This window comes from Panthera tigris, chromosome C1 (assembly GCF_018350195.1).
Source record: "Panthera tigris isolate Pti1 chromosome C1, P.tigris_Pti1_mat1.1, whole genome shotgun sequence".
Taxonomy (NCBI): Eukaryota; Metazoa; Chordata; class Mammalia; order Carnivora; family Felidae; genus Panthera; species Panthera tigris.
This window is the reverse complement of record NC_056667.1, coordinates 91,887,811-91,906,820: the sequence shown is the minus strand read 5'-3', so window position 1 is coordinate 91,906,820 and position 19,010 is coordinate 91,887,811. Positions and strand designations below refer to the sequence as shown.

Here is a 19,010-nt window from a genome sequence, read left to right as displayed (position 1 = left end):
CAAGACAGTTCATAGTTTTCCAGCAGGTATAAGTTCTCCTGGAGTTACCAGAATTTCTTTTCTCTTTTTGTAAACTTAATTTCAAAGATACCAACATTTTCTTTCTTAAAGAGGCCAGTGAACTATTTAAGGTTAATAGGAATCTTAATTTTGAAAGTTTTTAGTTTTTTTTTTTAACGAATCTGGCTGTGGCATAATTGAACCCATGTTTTTGCCACTGTGAAAACTTGAGAGTTGAAAAAGTTTCCAATGTTTAGAGAAAGGTTGCGAAAAGTATGTCCCTTAGTGTTTATTTGATGCACACCATAAGTGGCTACTAGGATACAGGTATTCCCTGAATATGACTAAGACATGGTATTGCTTCATACTGAAACATAAAAAAACCTTTTCCCATGAATGATGAAACATGGAATACTACTCAGCAATAAGAAGGAATAATAAATAAACTATTGATACACGCAGCAACTTGGATGAACTTCAGCAAAATTATGCTGAGTGAAGAGCCGAGTTATATCTCAATAAAGTTGTTTAAAAAAGCAGTCTTGGGGGCGCCTGGATGGCTCAGTCAGTTGAGCGTCCAACATCGGCTCAGGTCATGATCTCGCGGTCTGTGAGTTCGAGCCCTTTGTCGGGGTCTGTGCTGACAGCTTGGAGCCTGGAGCCTGCTTCGGATTCTGCGTCTCCCTCTTCTTCTGCCCTTCCCCTACTCATGCTCTGTCTCTCTCTGTCTCAGAAATAAATAAACATTAAAAAAAATTTTTTTTACAAAAAAGCAGTCCAGGGAGCACCTAGGGTGCCTGTCTCCCTCTCCCTCTGCCCCTCCCCCACTTGCATTCTCTCTATCTCTCTCTCTCTCAAAAATAAAAACACTAAAAAAAAAAAAAAAAAAAAAAAAAAAAAAGAACCAGTCTAACTCTAACACTCTGAGATCCTTCCCTAAACTACTCTGCCTTCTACAAGTTGGCTACTTTGAATTCAAGGCATTTTTTTTTTGTGCATTCAACAAGGATATATTGATTACTTACTGTATACCAAGATCTATTCTAGACCCTGGGGATATAAACATTAACAAGCCAAAGCCCTATACTCATGGAGCATACACTCTAGTAGGAAAAGACCAAAATAGGCAGCTAAAGTAATAAATGTCTAATATTTTGGTTGTTGCCAAATGTTATGAAGAAAAATAAAGCAGAGCAACAAGAAAGAATATTGAGGGGTAGAGTTTATTTACTGTGGTCAGGGAAGACTTCTCTGACAATGAGGCGCTGGAGCAGAGCCTCCGGGAAGTGAGGATGAGCCCTTCGGAAACCTAGGAAAAGAGTATGCCAGGCAGAGGGCAAAAGAAGGGCAAAGGACCTGAGGAGCAGGAGCGCTAGGCTACAGCAAAGCGAGCACTCATCCCTCTGGCTGTAGGGAGTGTTTGTGATCACGGCTCAGGCTCAGTCTCTCAGACTTGCCCTTGGCAAAAAAAGTCAAAGTCACACCCTCTTCTGGGGCAGCCACATCCAATGAACTGGGAGATGAAGGAAGAGAAGTGCCCCTTGCCTGAATTCAGGACATATCTGGAGGGGAGACGGGAACGGAGCACTCCGGCATCCCCCAGGGCTGGGCGAGGGTGAGGTTGTAAGGGCACTAGCTCTCAGGTTCACATGAGCCCCAGGTTCCGGAGGTTTATGGTCATGAGTTTAAGAGACGCCAGTCAGCACGATCGTAAATTTTCTCCAGTCATGTCCAGCCACTGGTGCTCGGTAACAGAGAAGGCTGAGGGTTGTATCCAACTAGGACTAGGAAATACCTAGGCAAGTATGATGGAGAGAGACTGCAGGAAGGGAAAGGAGGGCGTTTATGAGGAAATGACGCATGATATCAGACTGTGGCAGCCAAGGAAGTGAGGCTGAAGGGGGTGCCGTAGAGAGTGAAGAGCTGGCAGGGACAACAGATAGGAGGCCCCAGTGGAGTCAAAGAATTGTTGGCAAGGGTATTAGAGGAAAGCAAGGAGAAAATTTGGGCGTTGGTAATTAGAGAATGGGATGTTTGAAATGGAAGCTGCGGAGAAATTTCAGTTACTGATAATGGCCAGTTCTTGGATGCAAACGTTGGAATCGGCAGCTGAGGTCGGGTGGAGGGAAAAACCACTGGTGGCCAGGAGATCAAGAAATTGAGAGTCCTGAGTGTTGGAAACATTGGTCAGTGGATACTGGAATCACTAAGAATCGTGGCAGGAGTAGTGAGGAAAGAGGTATCGAGACACACGTTAGACCATAAGTGTTAAAATTCTAGGGGAGTATCTCTCAACGTCTGTGGATGACACAAGCTGAGGGATAGTGGATGGTAGAATCTGATGACATGAACTTGAGAGAAGCTAGGAGGTTCCAAGAGGGAGAAACGGTATCTGGAGGTACAATGATTTTATGTTACCAAACTGGGTTCTGGCTAATGTCAACTTCTTGATTGTTGTTGAAATGGGTTATGAGTGTTACTGCTGAACACTCCACTGGTAAACAATGCCAATAAAGCCATTGTTTTGTAACATAAATGTACTTTAAAACTTCACATTTCTAAATTTGCCAACTGTCTGTAATTCTCCTTTCAGGGCCAGAATTCTGCAAAGCAGTACATGCTGGAGTTTAGGTCCTGAGGAGTATGGAGCCAGGACATCTAGAGGGGGAATGGCTACAAGAGGGAGTCTGTTTAAACATTCTCAGTGTACCTGTTGGGTAATGCTAGGAAAATTAAATTAGCCAATAATCCAAAGGCCTGGAGAGGAGCTGAAAATAAAAAATAAAGACAAAAGTCTGGAATGAAAGAGAGAAAATGTTAGGATTCTGCATATCAAAAGACATCAGCTTTCTTGCCCATAATACCTGTGTCTATGCCTCCTGACATCCGACCTCCTTTGTGGAGCTAATGTTACATATTTTAGGCTTTGTTACTTGGTATATAATTTCAGATATAAAAACTGTAATGTCAGGATCATGCTTTTCTGAGAGTGACAAAAAAAAAACATATAAAGAAAGTAGCTTAAACAGAAGTTTCTTTAAAAAAAAATTTTTTTTTTAATTTTATTTTAGAGACAACGCATGAGTGGGGCAGGGGCAGAGGGAGAGAAAATCTTTTTTTTTTTTTTTTTTCCTTTTCTTAGAGAGAGAAAGTGTGTGACATGGGGCTCCATTTTAGGATTGTAAGGTCATAACCTGAGTGGAAATTAAGAGTCAGATGTTTAACGTTTTTATTTATTTATTTATTTGTTTGTTTGTTTATTTATTTATTATTTAATGTTTATTTATTTATTTTGAGAGAGAGAGAACATGCTTAGTAGCAGGGGAGGGGCAAAGAGAGAGAGAGAATTCCAAGCAGGTCCCATACTGTTTGTGTGGAACCCAATGTAGGGCTCGAACCCACAAACCTAGAGATCATGATTTGAGCCAAAATTAAGAGAAGGATGCTTAACCAACTGAGCCACTCAGGTGCCCCGACAAGTTTCTTTCTGATATAAAATAGTGGAGGCAGAGCATTGAGAGCTGGTATGGCAATTCTGTTTCATGGGGGTCTACCAGACCCAGGATCCTTTCAGTTTTTTAGTTTGCCATTCTGAGGATGAAGTCTTCCTTTTCTTGTTCCAAACTAAAGTTCCAGTTATCATATCAAAATTCTAAGCAGCAAAATTCAGTAAAGGGGGAGAGGAAGAAAGATGAACTTTATGCCAACAAGCTCTTAAGGAAGGTTCCTGCTGCCATTTACATCCCATTGGGCAGAAAGTTGGTTTCATGGCTATATCAAACTGAAAGAAGAAAAAGGTGTACACAGTCAAAAAATTCTATCACTGTGGAAAAAGGAAGAATGGATATGGGACATTTGGCAGTCTGTGCCACACGAATGTAGAAGTATAAGTCTAGGGCAGAATTTACAACATTTAACCAAAGAATAAAAAGTGAGAGAGGTAAGGAGGAAAACAGGATAGATGTGACTGCAGCTAATGTTGTCATTTGAGGGAGAGAGGACAGCAAGTTGAGGGATTTTTTTTTTTTTTAATCTGATAGTCTCTGTAGATGAAGGGAGAATGAGTATGGAGGTGGAGAAGGGGACTTAAGAAACTAGTGAGGATTCCAAAGAAGACCTCCAGATGGCCAACCGACACATGAAGAGATGCTCAACATCACTCATCATCAGGGAAATGCAAATCAAAACCACAATGAGATACCACCTTATACCTGTCAGAATGGCTAACATTAACAACTCAGGCAACAATGGATGTTAGCCAGGATGCGGAGAAAGAGGATCTCTTTTGCATCATTGGTGGGAATGCAAGCTGGTGCAGCTGCTCTGGAAAACAGTATGGAGGTTCCTCAAAAAACTAAAAATAGAACTACCCTATGAACCCAGCAATTGCACTACTAGGCATTTATCCAAGGGATACAGGTGTGCTGTTTCGAAGGGACACATGCACCCTCATGTTTATAGCAGCACTATCAACAATAGCCAAAGTACAGAAAGAGCCCAAATGTCCATTGATGGATGAATGGATAAAGAAGATGTGGTATATATATAATGGAATATTACTCAGCAATCAAAAAGAATGAAATCTTGCAATTTGCAACTATGTGGATGGTATTATGCTAGGCAAAATTAGTCAGTCAGAGAAAGACAAGTATCATATGACTTCACTCATGTGAGGACTTTAAGATACTAAACAGATGAACATAAGTGAAGGGAAGCAAAAATAATATAAAAACAGAGAGGGGGACAAAAACAGAAGAGACTCTTAAATATGGAGAACAAACTGAGGGTTCCTGGAGGGGTTGTGGGAGGGGGGAAGGGCTAAATGGGTGAGGGGCATTAAGGACTCTACTCCTGAAATCATTGTTGCACTATATGCTAACTAACTTGGATGTAAATTAAAAAACAATAATTTCAAAATTTTTAAAAAAGAAACTAGTGAAGATTTGAAATAGACTATAGGAGAAATTAAAAAGTTGTTTCATGATATAGAAGGGACATGGAGTAGGATTAATCGTCCAGGAAAAAACTGGACACTGTGAGATTTACAGTGGCCCTAGTTCATACTTCATTTTCCGTCATACCTATATATCCCCCTTCTGCCCCCGGGCAGACAATTTCTACCAAGGAAAAGCAATTGCACTTAGAGCTGCTTTGTTGACTTCTTTGCCAAGTCCAATCAAGAAGATGATATTTTCTTACTGGTGCCAAGCACAGATAAGAATTAAATGTCAAGGAAATGTCAGGTAGACATCCACTGATCAGGGATCTCTGATGGTTATGATAAAAGAAACCAGAGTTAGGCTTGTGGGTTCCAAGGTAGAGAAACTCAGGCCATCTTAAGGGGAAAAGAATTTGCAAGGATAGCCAATGACCAGACCAAAAAAAAAAGAAAAAACAAAATCCAACTGGAGTCTGCAGGAAGTAAGGGTGCTTCAGGGTATTTAGTGTGCCATCTTTTTCATTTCATCCTCATATAACAACTACACAAGTCTTATCCATTCTTCTAAGGATTGGACAATTCTTAGTTCTCAGTCAAAATTCTGTAAGGAGTCAGTCTGATTCACTTAAAAACTTCCCAGCAAACTTAATGGGCTGAGCCCCTTATACTAGGGGTTATCAACCAACCTAACGAATGAGGTGGGCACCCTTATGACTGTTATCTTATTCCATTGTATCATTCAGGGTCCAGTCCAAAAAGGAGACACGGGAATTTGAACTGGGAAAGTGTGATATAGAGAACTAGTACCTAGTAACAGGGGATTAATTAGTAAGGGTAAGGAGAGCTCATGAATACAGCAGTAGTGGGTATAGGAGCAGCCGATATGTCTAGGGCTGAGTCAAGTGACCCAAGTAAGGAACAAATTTGGAACAGTTTCCCTTGCAAGACTGAGAGTCTGACTTTGTTGGAGAGGGCGTGGCTGTGACCCACTGTTTGCTACTGAAGCCCAGGGCTGGAGAGGAGAGGGTGTCAACAAAACTAGTTCAGAGGCAACCCACTGGGCTGTCACTGAGACTTGCTGGCAAGTGGCCCACTTAAGATTTGCTGGGAAGCTGGTAGGGGGACCAGTGCACTCGCTGGGAAACGCCCTCCCACGAGGTGCCACTGGCCCCCACACACTGCCGAAGCAAGAACACACAACCAGGATGAGAAGCTTTTCTTCTGCAGCATCCCTCTAGTATCCTCTACCGACAAGTTTAGTACTGTGCTAGCAGGCAAAAAGAAATGTTTGGAGTGCTGAGCCCCGGTATCACCAAGCAAAGAGAGATTCAGGAACTGAGAAGAAATAAACTGGTAACTGGTACAACCACAAATCCGTGCAGTTCCTGCACAAGGCTCAGCATAACTCAACTTCCCAGAACGGGGGTCAGACAGAGCATTTCATTCAGGAAGGAATGCTCACTGACCCAGTAGCTGGACTGGCTGATTGAGTCCAGCATTTAAGAAATGTCATCTATTTACTATTATTAAGGACACTGGTGACTTCAGAATTTTTTAAAAAATATAATTTATTGTCAAGTTAGCTAACATACAGCATATACAGTGTGCTCTTGGTTTTGGGGGTAGATTCCTGTGATTCGTCGCTTACATACAACACCCAGTGCTCATCCCAACAAGTGCCCTCCTCAATGCCCATCTCCCATTTTCCCCTCCCCCCACTTCAACCCTCAGTTTGTTCTCTGTATTTAAGAGTCTCTGTTTGACTCCCCCTCTGAAACTATTTTCCCCCTTCCCTTCCCCAATGGTCTATTAAGTTTCTCAAGTTCCACATATGAGTGAAAACATTTATCTGTGACTTCAGAATTTCTGAATAGGAGGAAAGTAGAGCGGGCAAGAGAACTTCTCTTGCATTTGCTCAGCAAGCATGTTTTCTCACTTTAATTATATATTTACTAGGGATGTTGGGAGGACAGGACTGGTGGAATTTGTGGGGGAGCCACTAAATTCAGGGACCCAATGGAGAAATAATTCAGCTTCAGAATGGCCAGAACAAGTACTGACCAAGGAAAACTAGCTTTAGACTAGTGGATTTTTGGTATTTGTACGTCAGGGAAGCTTAAGTGAAGATTTCCTTGTGATGGCTTTTCTTTTCCTGGTACTTGTGATTAAAAAAAGAAAAAAACAAAACTTCATGGTTTGTGTATACGAAATGCTTTAAGGTCAACTGTTCAATTTGAACAAATAGAACTCATTCTTTCAACAGGCTGAAAAGACAACCTCCCCTAACCCGAATACTCCACCTGTGCAACAGAAATTTGACTATGAATGCTCTGAGCAACAATGGATTTTAAGTTGGCTATGAGAATAACATTTTTTTTAATGCATGCTGTCATGCTTCCAACAGTAACAAATGCCAGTGATCCTAAAATGAAAAAATGCCACTTCGATAGTATTCACAAAGCACTGTAAGATCTCATAGGATGCAGTGAAGGAATTTCAGAGACTGAGACTATCAGGAAAAGTGTTTCCTTCTCCATAAAAATACACTCTTCCTGTAATTGGATTACTCAAGGCTGACTTCATCATTTCCATGATGGAATCAGATTGGGACCAGAACCAATTTAAAGTCCATTAACTGGTCAACAGAACCAGTGAGAACTGGCCAACTAAGTCAGTTGTGTAATCAAGGCTGCACATTGGAATCAGTTGAAAATATAAACTGATGTCTGGGCTCATCCCTGCCCAAATTAAAAACTATTTATATTCATATTTGACAACTCTTTGGGGGAGTACCATTAGCTTTTTTCTGTTTCACCTTTTAAGTAACAAAACAACCCCAAAGCTATTGCCTTTGGTAGACTCTCAGGAATTTAAACTTACTATTCCTTCCCAACTACTGTTCACCTAATCACAGTTTTTTTAAAAAAGAAAACATCACAAAAGCCCTGGGGCAATTTAGTTCTTGTGAAATTACAAGCAAGTTTTAAGAGTACTTTTATTTTTGTAGACAGGATTTGTAGCTTTCATTATATTCCTAAAAAGGAACCCATAACTCAAAGGCTAAGAACCATTGCCTTAAAGGGGCAGCGCCTGGGTGGCTTAACAGGTTGTCGAACTCTTGGTTTTGGCTCTGTGCTGCGGGTGTGGAACCTGCTTGGGATTCTCTCTGCCCCTCCCCAACTCATGCACATTTTTCTCTCCAAACAAAACAAAACAAAAAACAAAAACAAAAACCAAACCCTCTCCCCAAACCACACTGCCTTAGAGGAGCTAAGGCACCAAACCCACCAAACATTATAAACTGATCATCAAAATGAAAATTTTACATTCAAATTTCAAGATTGAGAATATACTAGCCCATGTATAGTATTTAATTGCAAATGGAACATTAGAAAACAGGTGAAAGACGTTAATACATGAAAAGGTAAAATCATTTCAGTAAGCTGAGAACACTGGATGGAAGCTATTTATAATTCTATCAAAAGCTTTTCAAGTTTGCTCATGTTCCAAGAAATAATTCTGAAGGGCACCTGGGTGGCTCAGTCCGTTAAGCATCAAACTTTGGCTCAGGTCATGATCTCACAGCCCGTGGGTTCAAGCCCCACGTTGGGCTCTGTGCTGACAGCTCAGAGCCTGGAGCCTGTTTTAGATTCTGTGTCTCCCTCTCTCTGCCCCTCCCCTGCTCACATGCTCTAAAAAATAAATATTAAAAAAATAAAAATTTTGAGAGGTCTTTTTCACAGCCATTTTCCCCCAGTGTTTCAGGAAGCCTCTCTCCAAATTAAATCATATTTGGCAGCAATTAGTATTAACATGTTCCACCACTTATCAAAGTGTTCAAGAGCAAACTTAACATTAAAAATCATATGAAATCAAATACAGCTTGATAGTACTTTTATCTCTATCTGAAATAAATTCTTCCCACATTTTACCTAAAATACAAGGTTAAATTAGTATTTCAGGAGGAACTATATTCAGGAGTAGCACCATAATTTAGGTATGCTAAAAATATTTTCAATGTACATCTCCTTTCATTACTTGAAAATACTTTTTTAATTTCTATGTCATGCCAATTTACTTGAAGCTCAATTGAAAAGGCATGACTGAACTTATTTAAAAGAAAAAAGCATAGCATTTTTCAGAAAGGAATTCCTTCATTTAATGAGATTTTTCTGGAGTTAGGTAGGTACAAATGTTAAGCCGATACATAAAGGGACTTGTTTGTACATTAAAATGTACTTGTTTGCCCCATTTAACACTTTTGCAAGGTGGCTTCTGAGTGCCCATCAAGCTGGCCAATATGAACAGTGAGATAAAACATGTTAATATGGTATACACTCACTTTGTCTTGGCACTGACTGAACAAATCACCTTGCACCTCCATTTCTTGTTCTAAGAAAAACTAGATGAGTTAATCTTATAAAAGTTACTTCAAGTCCAAATTTTAAAGGATTCTAATATGTGATCCAAGTGCAAAGTATCTCAATAAGCACCTTTGACGTGAAAACTAAGTAATCCTCCAATCCAAAGAACCACCTAGTGACACAGAGAACACCCAATGACAAAGGGAACCGCTGTTATTTAGAACCTAGTAAGGGTTACTATCAGGTATGTCCAATTCTAGTCTACACGTTTAAAATTCACTGGTCATCTGGGCACTGAGATATCTAACCCTCTACACAAAATGGGACTCTTAACACTGTTTCAATTTCCACAACAAAAATACTTAAAAAAATGCTGACAAGTGGGGCGAAAGCCAACACCCAGAATAAAGGATTTAATCCAGTATTTATTCCACACTCATGATCGTTCTCTGTAATCAGAATACAAGTCATAAGAACAATCTATCAAATAGTTTGTTGATAATCTTAAATAATGCAGCATAGCATTACTTTTAATACTTCTCTGTTCTAGATTAAGTTTAAAAACTCAAACAGCAATCTTCATTATCAATAAAAAAAGTTTTGAATTTTAAAAAAAGGACACTATATCAAGCGGTTTCATAATTTAAGTATTTCCCATTTATAAAAATGCTTTGGAAGCTTCAGGCTTGAATCTATTTCTCTACTCATCTGCCCCACCCTCTCCCAATTTCACGTTAGTACAGGGTTGCTGCAAGAATGCTAGGCTTTAGACATTATTTTTCTCCTTTAATATAGTACTTTAAAATCTGATAAATTCAAGAAAAAAAGATTACATGTCATGAATTTTTTCAAATAAAAAAGGAAAGCTAAGTGAATAAACTTTAGGCATACTAACAGTGTCCCTTTGAGGTAGAATGCTAAAAGGACTTTTGATCAAATCACAGCCTAATTGAAACCTCTGCATCAGAAACGAACTTGTCATGAATCTCTCTAAAGTTAACTGTGGAGAATATTAAGTGTAACATAGTAACAAGAGCCTTCCAAGATAATATACAGTGGACAAGAATGTTAATCCTACAACTGCTGCCTTCATGAACACTGAAAGCACAAAATTCTCCTATAAAAGACATCCAAGATCCATTCTCAAAGTCTTTAGCATTCTATTATGAAAAGCACAGCCATGCTAACTTCAGTACACAAACCATAATCCCACACCTACAAAACAAAAATAGAATTAGTGGCAGTTTATTGCCTTATACAAATTTAACCAACATGGCAACCATGCCAAAGGAATTAAAACATTTTCAGGACATATGTACAGACTGTACATCTCAAAAACAATTAAACAATAAAAATGCAAGAACAATCTGTGCATCATGTATCAAACTCAACAATTGGGTGAAAACATCAATGCAATAAATGGGATTACAAAGGCACTTCCCTACACAAAAGAGGAAATGAAAATGCAGCCTACAGGGAGCTTGAAGAGTGCGTAACTACTGCACAATCTCAACTCGGGAGGAAGAAAAAGAAAGCAGATTTAATCAAACATTTATAGGATTCAATGTGATCCACTTTTACAAAAAAATTTTCACACAGTCTCGTCTTTGTTTTTATGTTGTTTTTCTTGGCTCTCTGGTTCTATACTTTGGCTCCTTCGACGATCATGTTTGTCAGACTGGTCCTTACTATCACTGTGATCTCGTTTGTGGGAACGTTCTTTGCTTCTGCTACGCTTTCTAGATTTTTCTTTGCTGGGGCTATGTTCCCGTTTTCTTGATTTTTCAACACTGTCAGTTCTTCCTTGACTGCCACTTCTACTTCGTTTATTTGATTTTTCTTTACTTTCATTTTTATGTTTACTTGATTTCTCTTTGCTTCTGCTTCTGCTTCGTTTCCCTGCATTTCTACTTCTACTCCTACTTCTGTGTTTCCTTTCTCTGCTTCTACTCCTACTGTGTTTTTTCTCCTTTTTGGAATCCTTTTTGTCATCTCTGTGCCGCCTATCATCTTTATCTTCTTTGTGTTTCTTCTCTTCTACCTCACCTCTACTTCTCCTTTCCTTGGACCGTTCTCTCGATCGCTCTCTCTCCTTTTCTCGGTCATTGCCTCTTTCCTTATCATAGTCACGATCTCGTCTTCTACCTCTCTCATTTTCTTTTTCTCTTTCCCGATCCCTGTCCCTTCGGTCCCCTTTCCTATCCCGACTTCGACTACGAGTTCTATGCCTTTCCCTGCTTCTGCTACTCCGCCTGCGTTCTAATCCCCGATCGATACTTCGGGATCTTCGCCTTTCTTTCTCCCTTTCTTTGGCTTCACGCTCTAGTCGCTGGCGTTCTTTCTCTCTTTCTAATTCTCGGTCAAAACTAGAAGACCCATGGCCCTCTCGATGATGACTTCTACTTCTTGACCTTCTTGGGGACCTCCGTGGACTCAGTGATCTCCTTGGAGACCTAATATTTAAAAAAGGAAAGAAAAACATTTCAATGAATAAAACATATCCTAAAACTTTAACTTTCATCAGTGTTATTTATTTATATCCCCAGACTTACACAAACACGTTAGGAACAATTAAAGGCCTTGAAAGGCAGAAAATGACCTTTTGGGGTTAAAAGTGACAAACGCATAAAATGAACAGCATAAAAGCTGACTAACATGAACAGCATAAAATTTCCTACGAATTTGCCACTGATTTCCAAGGACCTTTGTATAAAGCCTATTTTTAAAGTAATTCAAGGAGTTACATTACCTCGAACGCCTGCGTTCAACATGTCTGTCTATTTCCTCAGCACCTTCCTTCCCATCTTTCTTGATTTTTCTAGGCCGAGTTTTAATCTGTTGATCAATATTCTTCTGAACTGGAACTGGAATTCTTGGAAACAGGGTAGAAAACCACTCCAGCTTTGTGAGAAAAGACCGTAGCATTTCTCCAATGGTCATTACACAGCCTCCACCAGCCTTCACATCTAGGTCCTACAAAAACACAAAAGATACCCTAGCCGTCAAAAAAAAAAAATAATTTCAATACGTATGTGAATACTATAAAAATATTACCATCTTTGGAATCTCAAATACAAAAAATTCTAACAGAAAAATTTTAATTTGTGTACCCTACTAATCTGGCAATGAACGATACAGAGAAATATTTGGGCTTAGTGTGTGCATGCAGGTGAGAACAAATCCTGCAGCCTCGTGGGCATAAAGAGCACTGAGCTCACTCAGTTAAAAGGAGTATGGAACAGCCCCTTAGATTACTAAACTCTGTGGAACAATAAACTTAAACTAATATTCCACATACCTACTAAGTACGTATTTCTTTCTGTGGACACGTCTGCACACATCATTCCTAGCACTGTAGCCTAACTACACGTATGAACTACTTCAGACAATCATGTCTAAAGATATCTTTTAACAGCTCTAATATAAAATGAAGCCCTAATAAAACTGGAAGCAATAGCAAACCAACTGCCATGAAGCAGTGAGGTTTCTAATTTAGAGTTATGTAGAAAATAAATAAATGAACAAATAATTGGAAACGCATAATCCATGATGACCATTGTCTCTGAAAAGGGTCATTACCGCATGAAGGCCTTCTTGCTATGCCCTCTCACAGCTCAGGACATGTTAGTCAGCTATTGTCAGTCCCAAACCTATAGTGCAAGCACACAAGGAAAGTGAGATTTGTTATCTAAACAGGAAAACAAGAGCTAAAGGTAAAACTGCTTGCACTCACACACATTTAAGTGTTCAGATATACAGTATTTCCAAATATAATCGCTGCAGATATCTAAGGAAGAAAACAATAAGTTAGCTTAAATAGAGATCCTCAGGTTTGTAAATACAATAAAAAACAGATTAAATAGAAGCATTCAGAAACAAACCTAATACAATACCAATCATAAAGAGGAACATGCTTTTTAAATATAGAAGGGAGAAGTGCTTTGGCCTGAAAAATCTCATCTAAAAAGAAAAACAATTTTAAAGATTGTGATTTATCACCTAGTATGTTTTTTGCTTCTTCAAAAATACAAACAATTCAGTAAACAGCCCCCACCAAAAAAATGCAGAGAAAAATTCTCATTGTCTATCTACACTAGTGAGATTTTTTTTAGGTGTGCACGAATTAACAAAAACACACTAGAAAAATCTCTATTAGAATGACCCTTTAATAAATCCTTTGAATAAATGTTTTATAAATTTTTTTTTTTTTAGTGTTTATTTATTTTTGAGACAGAGAGAGACAGAGCATGAACGGGGGAGGGGCAGAGAGAGAGGGAGACACAGAATCAGAAGCAGGCTCCAGGCTCTGAGCCATCAGCCCAGAGCCTGACGTGGGGCTCGAACTCATGGACCGCGAGATCATGACCTGAGCCGAAGTCGGACGCTCAACCGACTGAGCCACTCAGGCGCCCCTGAATAAATGTTTTAAATAGGACTACTAAAACATAGCACTCAAAGGTTACTTTATGGACCTTAAAATACAAAATGGTGGGAGCTTATGTATAGACAATACAGGAATGTTTTAAGTACCTTTTGAGATCTTGGACTTCACTGTGTAAACATATCAATATATGTATATATGATTTAAATCTGACATAATTACGATTCCCAAAGTAACTTTTACTTTCTGAATGTATGTAACAAGCTCAACCTTGTTAAGCTTGAATGGTAAACTAGATTTATAATTAAATAACAAAAAGGGGCGCCTAGCTGACTCAGAAGAGTATGCGACTCTTGATCTCAGGCTCATGAATTCAAGTCCTACGCTGGGTGTAGAGCTTGCTTTAAACATTTTTTTTAGTTAAAAAAACCTAAAGTACAAATTTTAAAAAAGGGTTTTTTTCTGGCTTTATAAATATGCATAGTATATCAGGAGTCAGAAAGCTAGAATTCAAATATTTTGATCATCTTGAATAAGTCATCTAAATTCTCACCCTATTTAACTCCCACTCAGCTCTTTGACTCTGCACTTCTATGCAAGTGGGAGTATTAACATGTGCAAGAAGTTAGAGCATAAAGAACTGAAAAGTTCCAGGAGAAGAAAGTGCTATAATTAGTATTGTATGCACAGGTCTTAACGCCTCAATCTTGAGCATGGCCCACTTAAAAAGTCACTATCAACTGCACAGGTCAGATCAATGCAATATACAAAATGTAATTAGAAAGAATAAATTTTCAATTGTTACCAAAACACACTTAAACAGTTAAGAAAAATAAATTTAAGAAACTTAACCTAAGGTATATAAAGTCCACGAAGCCTTAGTAAAAGGACATTCATTCCAAAAGTATGAGTAAAATAAATTTAACTACAGAAAATTCTGAAAAACACTAAGCCTCCAATAAATAAAAGATATTAAAAACATGAGAATAATCAGAAGAAAACTAATTATTACCCTTGTTGACATACCTCTTCATCATCAAGGAAGGATTCAAACCAGTCCCATAGATCTGTAGGGGGCTGTGTGTACCTAGAATAACAAAAGATTGATTAGGCTTATGTGATTTAAAATGACATATTTAATAGAAATGTAGATAAATGCATGCTTACCTTATATACATAAATCCAAGGGCTCTAATATATGGAGAGTCCGTGTGTGTTATGAGACCCATCACTTGCTTGCGAGTTAACTTCAGGGTAAATAATTTGTATAACAGGCAGAAAGCTGTAGAAACTATTCCTCCTGTTCCAACACCTCGAACCTTTAGGAGAAACAGTTAAGATAAAATAGTAAATTAACAGAGACATTTGACACCAATGATTCATCCCATTAGGTATTAATAACAAGATATAATCCAGAACTGAGAATGGAGCTTTAATAAATAGTAACTTTTCTAACCCCATTCACCAGACACTAGAATCAAAACAAAAAAACAAACTTCTAAGCTTTGTCAACTGCCATTTGGTAACTGTCAGACTTTTAGTTTCCTAAATATTAACTTAGTTATCAGACACAGAAAAACTGAAAAATGCACGTACTTCTACTTACCCCTCCGCACATCCCCGTTTGGCCCGCTGTTTTCCTGCTTCCTTTCTCCCATGGTTCAACATGTGTGACCTGAAATAGAAAAGAGGAACACAACAAACATTCATACTTTGAATTTTTTTTTAAACCACGATTAAAGTAAACCCAATTCCATATCAGAGCAGCTTCTTCCAAATGTTTGGAAGTTGGGTATTCTGACATGATGCATGTATTTTGTTTAAAATCTTTTAAACTTTAAAACATCTTTTAAAAACTGCTTAGATTTTAAAGAGCACCAATAAAACTTCCAGGGCTTAACAAAACCTCAACAGCTTTATGGGCAGAGATTCCATTAAAATAGCTTTGTAGAGAGCGGATACGTGTGGAGCCAAGAGATTTCTAGTAGTCTCATATACTTGTAAAAAATATTTGATAACAGATCAACTTTGTATCTTATTATGAGTTGCCTAAAAAAATAAAATTCTCATTTTAAATTGGATTTAAGGCTCCAATTTAAATAAAAAGGATCAAGATAAATAAATAAAATGAATACATAAATACATAAATAGAATCAATGAAGTTTTAGTATTTATTTCAAAAAAAATTCTTCAACACCCTTGATAATTTTATGGTTTTAAAATTTTACATTATAAAACAAATGACTTGGAAGTATGTACGTTAAAACAGTAACAAGTTACTTGTAATGCAAAATTATGGAACTTTGTATGTTTTGGGTTTTTTTTTACCATGAACAGGCATTATGTTCATTCCTGATTAAAGATGAAATTACAAGGACCACGCCTACACAGATCATTCTTGTTAGTGTGTAATTTATTTTCAGCCTAATTACATGAACCAAGTCAATTTTCCCCATAATATAAACTGCCAAAAAACTGAGTGTGACTAGTCATTCATTATATTAAGTGTAATCGATACAATATCGTCTTTGTTGAAGTGAGTACCCTATAAAAACCACATACTTTACCTAAAAATAGCAAAGAACGAATATTAACAATAACATATAACTCAAGGTGTTTTGGAAAAATAAGATCCATATTTAGTCTAAAATAAAAACAAAATTAAACCCTGTTCTTTCACTATGCATTTCTAAAACTGTATTTTTACCCATCCATGATTACATTTTATAATCTTTTTCAGTGGCTTCAGACAGAAAAGCACGCATTTAGAGCTCTACACTATTTTCCTCAGCACTGCTTTACTATTTCATTTCGTTCCCCCAGTTTGCTATATTAAAGATGTTTCAATTCCTTCCCAGCTAGCCAAAGGGGTGGATGCAAGACAAAATCCGACTTAAAACTAGAAGCATACATATTTCAGTAATTATTTGATCTGGACATCTTGATAACAAAACCTGGGTCTTTAATTTTACAACTAAATTTAAATTATTTCTAGTATAATCTTAAGTTTTCAAAACACAGTATTTGAAATTTGAAAACAAACTTTTCCTCTATCACAGTAACATTTGCTGTATTGTTAAACAGAACCTGCCACAAAAAGGGCAGGAACCCAATTTTCAATTGAAGTTTACTACACAAAGCTAAGAATTAAATATTCACCATACTGTATTCATGCTGAAAAAGACCTTACCTTTTTAAAAGCTAAAAAAAACCTAGTTCACAGTATTACAATTACTTACAATACTCTTGTAAAAGGATAACAAAATTTCAGTGTACTTTACATACCCAAGGTTGAACTGTATTCTCAAAATATGGCTTTCTATAAAAAAACAACTATCTCAAATCCTTTGATAACCTAATCACTTAAGGGGGGGGGGGTAGATTGTGGATAAAATATAACCTAAAAGCAAATAAAGAGAATTTCCTTTTGCTAACACCTCTACAGATATGTTCAGATCACAGAAAATACTTTATGTGGTCTGTCAAGTGTTTTCAGAGTCAAATAAACAAAATGGATGGTATTTTATTAGATGCTCTAGCTAAAATATTCAAAGGTCATTAATTCTATTATTAATATTCCTTAAAATATTAATTAACCGTAAGAGGCCTGGAAGATATTTTTAAACTATATAATTTGCAGGTAAGTGGAGGAAACCTATCTAGTTGGTGAAGAAAAGCCCAAAACCAATGGCCAAAAAATACCTAAATAGCCGTTCATTTAACCAGGGAAATGCATTTATGGCGATTGAGCATGATTAATAGTGCATACCTCTACCTGCGACCCTGGGCTGCTCCGAGCCTCGCTGCAAGACTGAGTCAATCCTGCTAACGAAACAAGAACTGAGACAAGAGTGCAGTGAGGAGGCGCCAGGTGAGCTCCCCAGCACAGCCAAGCCAGCACCGACCCTGCCGCAGAAGCCCAGGGCCCAGATAATTCTAAATAAGCCCAATGCACAAGTTACTGAGACCACTTACTCCTGACTTCCTGCTGGGAAAATTTCCAGGCCTTCTTCTGCACACCTCTTGCACTGGCTCCTCTCCACCCTCAACCCTCCCACCCCCACCCGCAACACGCACTGACCATTTCCCTGTCTGGGTCGGACAGAGAATACCAACAACACGAGGCCAACACTGTAGTCAATACACGCCCTGGCCCAGGGTGAGCGGGAGAAGCACCAACAAGTTGGCGCTGAGTAGATGCACGTCAAAAAGAATAATTTTAAAGCTGTAAACTGGAGAGAATGGTTACTCTTTTCTACCCTCCCATCCAACTCCCCCCAGGGGTGGGCAGGAGGTTGCGGGAGGAGAGTTCGATAGCGGCGGGCTCTCCCAGCCCTAAAAATCTGAAAAAGAAATGAGAGGGCGGCCCCCATTTGACCCCTCCCTGGCAGACTACTGGCCACCGCTCCCCCTCCCCACCTTCCCGCACCTACAAATGCTCAGACCTCAAGGGCTGCCTCCGCCCAACCGTATACCTTCCTCCGAGCTTAACCCGACCGCCCCCTGCCCCCCCAAGGCCAAGACTCTTCGTACCTTAAAGTAGATCTCGTCCACCACCTCGTGGTAGGTCTTGAGCTCGTAGAGCTGCACTTTGAAATAAGGCGACGACAGGATATTGGTCAAGATCATGGGGTTGAGGTTCATAGTCTTCTCGTTGCCCCACAGCGGCAGCACATTTCCCTGCTTGCCCGAGACCGCCGGCTTGGTGGCGCCACCGCCGCCGCACTGCTGCTGCTGCTGCTGGGCCGCGGCTGCGGCCGCCTGGTGCTGCGGCTGCGAGTTGCCTGTCAGCGCGGGGCTGTTGTTAGCCATGTTGCGGCGGAAGGAAGGAGGGAGGGAGAAGGGAGGGGGAGGGGGGCCAAGCTCGATCTCGCTCTTCGGGACAACGGTCCGGGACCCTACTCCATGGAACGCCGTCGGGAGAGGGGACCGCCTCGCTGTCCCCCGGCTGGGTGAGGGAGGGCAACGAGGACGCCGACGAATGGACGCTGGATCGAGAGCAAACGCCGAGACGCGAGCTGCGAGAACTCCCGGCAGAAGGCGAGCCGGCGGCCACGGAGCGCGATCTCTTCCGCCAACTGCCCCTGGGAACAAGATGGCGGGCCCGGCGGAAGTGACGCCTCACGCCCCAGAGTTCCAAGATGAGCCGGGAGCCAATCAGAGACGCCCAGCTGGGCTGGAAATTCCTCTTCCTAGTTCCGCACGTTCTGTGCACGCTGAGGTCCCCTCGGTGGTCACCGGTGCCCGACTCGGGAGATTTCCCCTGGGAATCTAGGAGTCAGGGGAAGGGGTTATAGGTTCAGTTCCTATGCTTTAGGATCTGGGC

At 39.6% G+C, this 19,010-nt stretch overlaps 1 protein-coding gene across 1 annotated transcript; it reads right to left on the bottom strand.

The window, feature by feature from the left end:
• Nucleotides 1-9,708: 9,708 nt before the first annotated feature.
• On the bottom strand, nt 9,709-18,761 carry PRPF38B (pre-mRNA processing factor 38B). The gene is made up of 6 exons (XM_015534990.2): nt 18,218-18,761; nt 15,291-15,359; nt 14,852-15,003; nt 14,711-14,771; nt 12,053-12,276; nt 9,709-11,756 (listed from the first exon to the last, which is right to left on the bottom strand). Exons 1-6 carry the CDS (start codon nt 18,494-18,496, stop codon nt 10,895-10,897), a joined length of 1,647 nt encoding a protein of 548 aa, XP_015390476.2. The 5' UTR covers nt 18,497-18,761; the 3' UTR covers nt 9,709-10,894.
• Between the last annotated feature and the right edge of the window lie 249 nt (nt 18,762-19,010).